The 8,988-nt window shown below is 36.4% G+C and overlaps 1 protein-coding gene across 1 annotated transcript; it reads left to right on the plus strand.

The window, feature by feature from the left end:
- The first annotated feature begins 361 nt into the window (after positions 1 to 361).
- Positions 362 to 7,078, plus strand: LOC147863048 (Phospholipid/glycerol acyltransferase family protein). Its single transcript, XM_087320653.1, has 5 exons — positions 362 to 592; positions 1,347 to 1,471; positions 5,320 to 5,405; positions 5,592 to 5,729; positions 6,552 to 7,078. The coding sequence occupies exons 1-5, from the start codon at positions 426 to 428 to the stop codon at positions 6,870 to 6,872; spliced, it is 837 nt and encodes a 278-aa protein (XP_087176779.1). The 5' UTR covers positions 362 to 425; the 3' UTR covers positions 6,873 to 7,078.
- Positions 7,079 to 8,988: the final 1,910 nt, after the last annotated feature.

The raw sequence follows: 8,988 nt of genomic DNA on the forward strand, positions 1-8,988 counted from the left end.
AGTGAATTAAGAGATATATATGAAGTATATAATAGAGAGGTGAGGAAATTGGGTTTCAAACCCAAGACACAGTGCTTATAGTGTTATCGACTTACCACTAGGGTAAGCTAATTACGAGATAAAGATATATTCAGGTCTCCTAAGACCAAATTTGGCCCATGATACAATTGGTTACAACTTAAAACAAAATGGGATGTGTACTCAATCATCGAAAATAAACAAAATGAGAGAGAGAGGGAGATGCAAGCTCAATGTGGGATTTGTTTCTTCATGTGATTATTCAACTTTTATGATGGCACCTAAACCCTAAAACCCTAGAAACCCTAAAACTGTTTCTGCTACGACAGAGCGTCGTCGTCGTCGTCGGCACAGAGATAGGAGAGAGAGAGAGAGAGAGAGAGAGAATGTGCGAGTGAAGGGGGAAGATGGAGGTGCAGAGGCGTGTGGTGCTGCTGAGCGTGGGAGGCCTGTCGAAGCTGGTGACATCGCTGCTCAACAACTCTGCCGCCCATAACCTGGACACCCTCATCCACCTCGTCCACTCCCGCCCTCCTCTCACCCCTCTCATCACCGTCAGCAATCACATGACCACGTAAGTTCGCCTCCATTTCTCTGCTCCCCCCCCCAATTCTTGTTTTCATAACTGTTTTCTCTAATGCCGTTTTGCTTCTGATTGCTATGGGTAATCCCCTAAAACAAAATTTCAACATGTCCCTCAGTTCCTCTTCTGTTTTTTTTTTCAAATGCATTTATTTATTAGTTGTTATGGAAAATATCTGCAAATTCGACTTTATATCTTTTTGTGTTTTTTTAAATTTTACAGTACATTTTTTTTATTTTTATAGAAAATCTCAAAGGAGAGCACTATTTCCCCTACTACTCTTTTTCTTTATCCTGTGACTCGGGAGGAGAAAAAATGGCCCTGAATTGAGTGATGCTGCAAGTCATTCCATTTTTCTCCTGAGAAAATGTTCCCTTGTTATGGGATGCTGGATTCGTGTGGATGGTCGGATACATACTTATTAAGTCTTAATCACCATTATAAAAACATTTAAATTTAAAATGCACGATATCTTGGTACATCAGTTCTTTGAATGATATGTTAGAGACAGTCATGTGTCAGTGAAATCAAGGACTCAAATCTCATATTTAATATGCGAAGAGACTTACTAGATTTCTATTATAATGCTTTTTTTATAATGCCATTAAGATCCACATTACCCTCCTCACAACTATAATTCCCTGCAATGATTCGAAAGTTCTTGGATCCTCTCTATGTTTTCCCCACTTTTCCTCAACTATTTGGTGTTTGGTAAACTACCTAAAATTATCATGTTCCTTTACAGACTTGATGATCCGTTGATGTGGGGCATAAAAGGTTTCAAATGTGATCCAAAAAAGGCACGTTGGACTCTGGCTGCCGAAGACATTTGCTTTACGAACCCTGTCTTTTCATACTTCTTTCGATTGGGTCAGGAATTCGGAAGTGTCATCATCTTCCCCTTTGTCTGTGAGAGAGAGAGAAAGAGAGAGTCTGCATGTGAGAGAGATGATCAATGTTAACAATTCGCTAAGGCTATTCTCTGTGCAACAGTAGACACGTAATGGGCAAGATCATGTAGTTCAAGAGAAAGGGGGAGGAGGAGACACACCACACCTATGGAGCAGCCATAAAAACCTAAATTTTATTTTCTATTTGACTTAACCTACCTAGTTAGTAATTTATATAGTGCTGATACCTAGTATTAGCAGTTAGAAGTTTATAACTTTACATAACCGCTTCAAGGTTGACCTATACTAGCTAACGTCGTTACTATGGTAGCTATTTCCCATGGTAGTTGCTGTGAACAATCACAGTTACTGAAAGTAAAAAAACTGCTTTTGTTGAGCTTGTTTCCTAACAATCAGCTCATGAATGCTCTCAACAGATGATGCGAGATGCAATCAATGTTCTATGAGGTGCTCCACCGTATGGATCGTGCTTGATCTCGAATAATGATACCATGTATCCTCTGATGTTAACTATGTGCTCCATGTGATAGTGATCATGTCCTCACGTTGCCAAATAAAGTTCTTGGTCAAGAAATCAATCTCTGCAAGGTGCTGGTTGTGTTTTCTTTTGAGGTGTCTTGGCACTGCATCCATTCTCTGCATTTGAACATGCCCTGCTGGCTAGCTACTCTTCAGGAGAGATACACTCTAGTGGAAACTTCTCCAAGCATATCTATGATCATAAAAGTCCTTGACTGGGGATGATTGCCCAATTTCACTGTGAAGAGGCAGTGGAAGCATCCTCTGATCTCATATTAAACTATGCAACAGCATAGGGAGTGCTCCTCATACTTGCCTCAGTATGACTTTATGGATTACCTGCTGCACTGGAGATATACCCTTACCGACCTATCTTCTTTTTCCAACTGATGAGGTGTGGATCTGTCCAATTTGCATCTCAATCTGTGAGACAGTTGGATATTCAGATACACTCTATCTCGTTCTCCTACTGATGAGGTGCAGATCTTTCCAATGCTGCATCTCAATCCGTGAGACGGTTGGATATTCAGATACCCATGCATCTCTTTCTCCAACTGATGAGATGCAGATCCGTCCAATGGTGCATCTCAATCCTTGAGATAGTTGGATATTCAGATACTCATCTATCTCTTTCTCCATCTGATGAGGTGCGGATCTTTCCAATGGTGCATCTCCATCCATGAGACAGATGGATATCCAGATCTCCAGAAAGCAGTATAAACCTACCCCCAATTATGTGGAGAAGATAGTCTCGATAAAAGGCCATCTTCAATTGCCACATTGGTTTTATCCATTATTCATACTAAAAACCGAACCAAACAGTTAAAAATTTATGAAGCCATTTAAACCGAACCGTTTAGAGCCAAACCGTTTAAAAAATAGGAGAAACCAAATCGTTTACGGAAAATTTAGAACCAAACCAAACCAAACCATTTTTGACAGATATTGATCATCATACTTATTATAAATTTGTGTGAGAAAATCATCATAAATTTGGTCATCATACTTATAAAAAGTTTGGTCATTATAAATCAAAAGGAGACTTTGCATATAATGCATATAAAATTTAATAAGTTAAAACTAGGGTTTTAAATTAAAGTTGAAAGTTAGAGCCTATAGGGAAAATTTAGGAGTGTTTTTTAACCTATAAGCCTATAAACCTTTAAACCAAAACTGATAAACAGCTAAACCATGAAATTCAAAACCGAACTAAACGGAAACCAAATGGAACAGTAACATTTGAAACCAAACCAAACTGTTTATTTATCTTCGAACCAATAAACCATTAAGAAGCGGTTTAATAGTTTTGTTCGGTTTGAGCCGAAACTGGACCCATTGCTATCCACACATCCAGGGGGTTGTATAAATCTATCCCCAGTGATGTGGAGAAGATGGTCTCAAGATGAGGCTATATTCATGTGTAGCTACCTCTCTTCCCTTGGGCAATAATCTCCCTACACTCATCATCATACAGATCTTTTGATGGTATATACCTGAATGTAATCTCCTTGTTTGGGTAGGATGTGCTGATGTAGAGTCTGCGTAAAAATCTGTGTCAACTTTGTGAGATGTCATTGGGGATCCTCTCCATTGAACATTTTGTAGATTACCATTTACATCTGTCTCCCTGCAGGTAGTATACCTCAGAAAGATCACCAGTGTAGTTAAGGGTTTTGGTTGTATACACTGATAGCTCATGTATTCAAGGCATTAGTGTGCTGGGAACAATAGTATAACCAACTGGGCTAGTGTCTAGTTGTTATTTATGGAGACCATTCAAAATGGCCAGTCCATGTGTAGATCCCATCACCAAAAGAGATCTTTCATACTCAGTGAAGTCTTCAAAATTTGCAATCTCTGTCTCAAGCTGAACTGCGATGAATCAAGCTCTCCCAATATCTCCTCTGAAGTATCAAAGGAAGAGGACTTGTAGTATGCTGCCCTAGTGTGAAAATCTCTAAGCATGTTCGTATCTCCATTTCTTCATATATTGAGACCCTGCTTTTGTAGTCCTTGATTAACTTGTAGCACAAGGGTTGATGGAGCTAAAGAAAGTTGCATTGGTTCTTTGTTTATGAGCTGCTGTAGTTGTATTATTGTCCTTCCACAACTTCTATTTATGTCTCTTGAGTTCTAGCAAGAACTCCCAAGCACCATTGGTCTTTGTATTCCATTACCTTGCATTGTGGGCCAAAGCCTTATAAGAAGAGGTAGTGGTATATCCCTCTCATCTCATAAAACACTATGGCCGACATAATGTTCTTCTGATTCCTTCTGCCAATGGTACAATTAGCAAATCTGTCCTTCCATAGATTAGCATGCATAACTTCCTATCGCATTTTCTAACCGATGGGAAGAGGTCGAGAGTTGCCTTATCACATGCAAAACACATGAAGTAGATGCATATCCATACAATCAGGCATAATGATAAATGCATCTTGCAGTGTAGAGTGCTTTACAGTCGGCCATCTTCATACCAAGAGATGTTGTTGGGTGCTTTTATTATCCAATTTAATGATATCAGTCCGGATCATTGTATTCTTTTCCACTTTGGTCAATTCGAAGAGGGTGAGCAATCCCACCACTTCATTGTCTCTAAGAGGCCAAAATACTGTTAAAGAGGGATCAATAATGCTGCTGAACTCATTCATAATAAACTAAGAAACTGATCATTAAAAAATATAAATTCCTTGGAGTTAAAAAGTTTCACCTTTGTTGTATAAATCATTTTGAATAGTTATTATACAAACTCTTAAGAGATGTCGAATCAATGAGGATTTCAGATGTCCCTAATAGTCCTAGAACATCCTCTCTTTTTGTTTTTTAGAAGTTAAAAGGCCTATCCAGCCAAAATTCTAGCTACAGTTTTGCGAACTGTCCTGCTCTAACATAGTTTTGTTGTCAGATTATTTTCCCCAAAAGTAATTTTGGTCTAGTTGCCTCATTTTTTTGCACACAATTTTAAATGCATAACATATTGCTTGAGTTTGATGTGTTTTGGCCCTCCAGAATGAAAAAATAAAAGTCATAAGAGAAGAACAATTTGGCTAGATTTGTGTTGATATATTACATTTTATAGCATTTAGTTTTATGTGAACTTTAGTGAAATAAGACTAGTAAAATTCTTATATAAAATTTGGCAGATATGGTTGTATCTTTCAAAAAATGTTGAACCTAAAAAAGGCCGAAACATTTTCAAGAATCTTGCTGAATCAACTAATTTGCCAAATATTTGCTTAATTATTAAGGTTTTGCGATGAAAAAATGGTGTTGATGTTGGTTGTTCAGGAAAGTGTATTCCTATTACGCGCGGTGCTGGTATCAATCAACCGCACATGTATGAAGCCCTTGATAGGCTTAATGAGGGTGAATGGGTAAACGTTACCTTCTTACCTTTTTTCCATCCCATTGAAGTTCACACAAAAATCCACTGATATGGATATAGATTTTTTATAGATTTTGCTGTTTTTTTGCATCATCAGATGCTGTCCAGTCATTCCTTTGTTATTATATTCTTTCATCTGTATTCATATTACATTTTGTTTTTTTCTCATTTGCAGTTGCACACTTTTCCTGAAGGTAAAATCTGTCAAGATAATGCCCCCATAGGCCGTCTGAAGTGGGGGGTTGCAAGTTTGATTGCGAAGGCAAGAGTCCCGCCCATAGTTCTACCTATTTGTCACAGTGGATTTGAGAAAGTAAGTATTTTTGTTCCAGTGAGCATCATTTCAATGTCTATTTACACATTGAGCTCATTGATTATCGTACAATATCTATTTGCTTTCATAGATATCTCACATTGATAAAAAGGTCATATATTCGAGTTATACTGAAGTTGCTGGTTGGGTCTAGAGACTTTTTAGTTTTCTAATCTGTGGATGTGTGTAATTTCTCTCCCGTTTTGTTAGTGATAGAATGATGTGAAAAGCAGTAGTCATTAAGAAAATTATCTTTAAAATAATTTCTCATCAATTAAGTTTCTTCTTTTCCATCCCAGCACTCAATTGAGTTTTTTGCAGCAACATTTTGTGGAAAAAGTTTGGTTTTAAATGGCTTTTTTTTATGTGAAGAGATTATAAGTTTTTTCAGAAGGTAAAACTAGGAGAAAATGGAGAAAAAAGAGATGAAGAAAAATGGAAGATTGCAAAATTCAAATAGTAAAATAATGATATATAAGATGAGCTGGATGAGTATAATGGTTTTTTTTAAGGACTCCTATATATACAATGATATATAAAGGTTATTCAATGAGTTGTTTTATTATGTCTCGTTAGTAGTCATATCCATGATTTAATATGTACTGGATTTTGTGACAGATGCAGTGAGTTTATTAACTTCTGTTCTTGACACTTCAGAGTTTTCTTTTTCAATGTTTGAAGTAATAATAAACAAAACCTTGGGTTTTTATTATTTTTGTTTCATGAGCCAAAAACATTTTTTACGAATTATCCCTGTTTAAAAATAATAATTTCAATCTCAGGTTCAAACCAATTTGAGTGTTTATTTCTTCTTCATTATAGGTCATGCCAGAGAAATATTTGTTTGGAAGGAGACCATTACTACCATTATGTTTCAAAAACATCACCATTGTAGTTGGCAAACCTATGTCCTTTGACATACCAACTTTGCGACACACTGCTCAAGAATTTGTGAAGACGTCATACGATGGTGAAAATCCACGGTTCTCGGCAACCTCAGGGTCTCCTTCGGATTTGAAGCATACTTTGGTAGAAGACAGAGTGTCACTATGGCTATATGCACATGTGGCGGATCAGATTCGCATAGCCATGCAAGAAGTTCTGTGCCAGGCGAAAATCCTCAATAAAAAGATGAGCTCGTAACAAGGTTGTATAAGTTTTCTTACCATTCTCACATCATGCATTTTTTATCATTGTAATTTTTATTGTGGATATCATTTTTGTGGTGCTTCCATGCTATTGATGAATGAATGAGGGCTTGAGTTTAAGCTGCCATTGGTGAGGTTATTGAGAGCCATCATATGGCACTACAAAATAAATACCATTTCTCCTTGTGTTATTTGTGCATAGATTTTTCAACTTTTGTCATGATAAAACGAAAAATCCTGATTTTTGGCATTTCTTTTAACATCTTATTCAGTACATAATTAATAATAGTTTTCTGCATAAAGATTTGGTTACAGTTGAGCGAACGTCTAGTTAAAATTATGGGTCTGAAGATATGAGGTGTCTATAATGTAGGCCATAGAAGCCACTTTGACCTTATTGAAAAACAGGTGCAGATATTTCAATCTATGTATTTATAAGAGTAAAAGTCCTGGTTTTTGGCATTTCGTTTTTCTTAACATCTTATTGAGTACGTAATAAATAATAGTTTTCTGCAGAAAGATTTTGTTACAGTTGAGCGTCTGTCTAGTTAAAAGTATGGATCTGAAGATACGTGGGTGGGGTCTATAATGTAGACATAAAAAGCTACATTTACCTCATTGAAAAACAGTTGCAGATATTTCAATATATGTATTTATGAGAGATGGTTGATTGGGAGCTTTGCAAAATTTCACTTAAGCAGCAATCCACAAAATGAGTTCACCATAATTATGTTTTTCCATTTAGATTTTCTGGTTTTCAGAAGGTTTTAAAGTTGGAATTAGAGATATATCAATATAGGATTCTTTCATTTAATTGGTGTTTTTGTTTTGACTCTTGAGAGGTTCTAAATCAAGGTTAATGGAGTTGTTGAAAGTACCAAGTTTTTTCATGAGATAAAGAAGGCAGTGCGAGTTGAGATGCTTTAATTTCCTAATGTATTGTTGATTTGCATTGAGAATCAGGATTTAGCAGTTATGGGTTGATGAGCAGGCCCTGTGGCACCAACTGAGTACAATTCTAACATCACATGTATAGGGAAAACATAAAATGCCAATGCCAAATTTCTAGGTACATTAACCACCTTTATAAAGAGCTTAAAGGGGATAAGAACACAGAAGGGTTCATATAAAATTGCTTGGGAAAATATCATTAATACTAGTAGTTTATAGAGCTAATCAGTTATGATGTTGCTTAATTATGTTATGGAATTGAATTTGATCTATGGTCATTATGATGTCATTTGTTTTCCCTTTTGTAGTTGGGAATCCCATCATTATCTGCCTTATTAAATTCTAGGTTTAGTAATAAAGAAGATACCTTATCTTTCAATGGCTATATGATTACTGTAAATTAATATTCATGAAATAAATACTATGCTAATGTTTGATATAGCCCATATATGACGAGTCAGTAATTCTTGGATATTTATTTTTATTAATCTGATTAGTTCTGGTCGTTATTGTATAGATATCTCAATTATGTAAAGCCTGAGATTCTTATTAGGATCTCTGTGTTTATTCATAAGATTGGCTTGTGTTTTTCAATTGCATCCATAAATGTGTATTCATGCATGTACATAATATATATTATTGAAACCGATGATACACATTAAAGTAGTCCATAGTAACATTGTTGTCCATCGGTACCATTAAACCAGAAGTGAAATCATAATTTCATCCATGTAAATGTGATGCTCTTGTTGCCAACAACGCAGGAGTTCATGGTTTTTTACCAGTCCATAATAGGTTTTAGGTTTCACAAGTCTATTATTGGGTTTGGACCTTGTTATCCAGCATGCAATTAGTGCATATCCCATTGCTATCTCTAGGCTGGATGTAACAGAGCCACTCAACCCAAACAGGCACCATGATGTGCAGTGTATCCTATCTTCCAAACATTTGTGTCTTGCTTGCATTGATATGAAACTCATGTCTTTGGAACCTTGTTTATTGGCTTCCCCTGCAATTCTAAGAGAGGATATGAGAACTGAGCTAGAACATGGCCAACATTTGGAAGCATCCAAGGCTTGACTCATTGACTCAAGCACAGCAACACATTGACATGAGAGAAGAAAGTGTTTTGAAAGATGTCCTTAGTAAATGCAATTTCC

The sequence above is a fragment of the Azolla caroliniana genome, unplaced genomic scaffold (genome assembly GCF_043228905.1).
Source record: "Azolla caroliniana isolate FFs.n. ecotype wild unplaced genomic scaffold, voAzoCaro1.0.p SCAF_6, whole genome shotgun sequence".
NCBI lineage: Eukaryota > Viridiplantae > Streptophyta > Polypodiopsida > Salviniales > Salviniaceae > Azolla > Azolla caroliniana.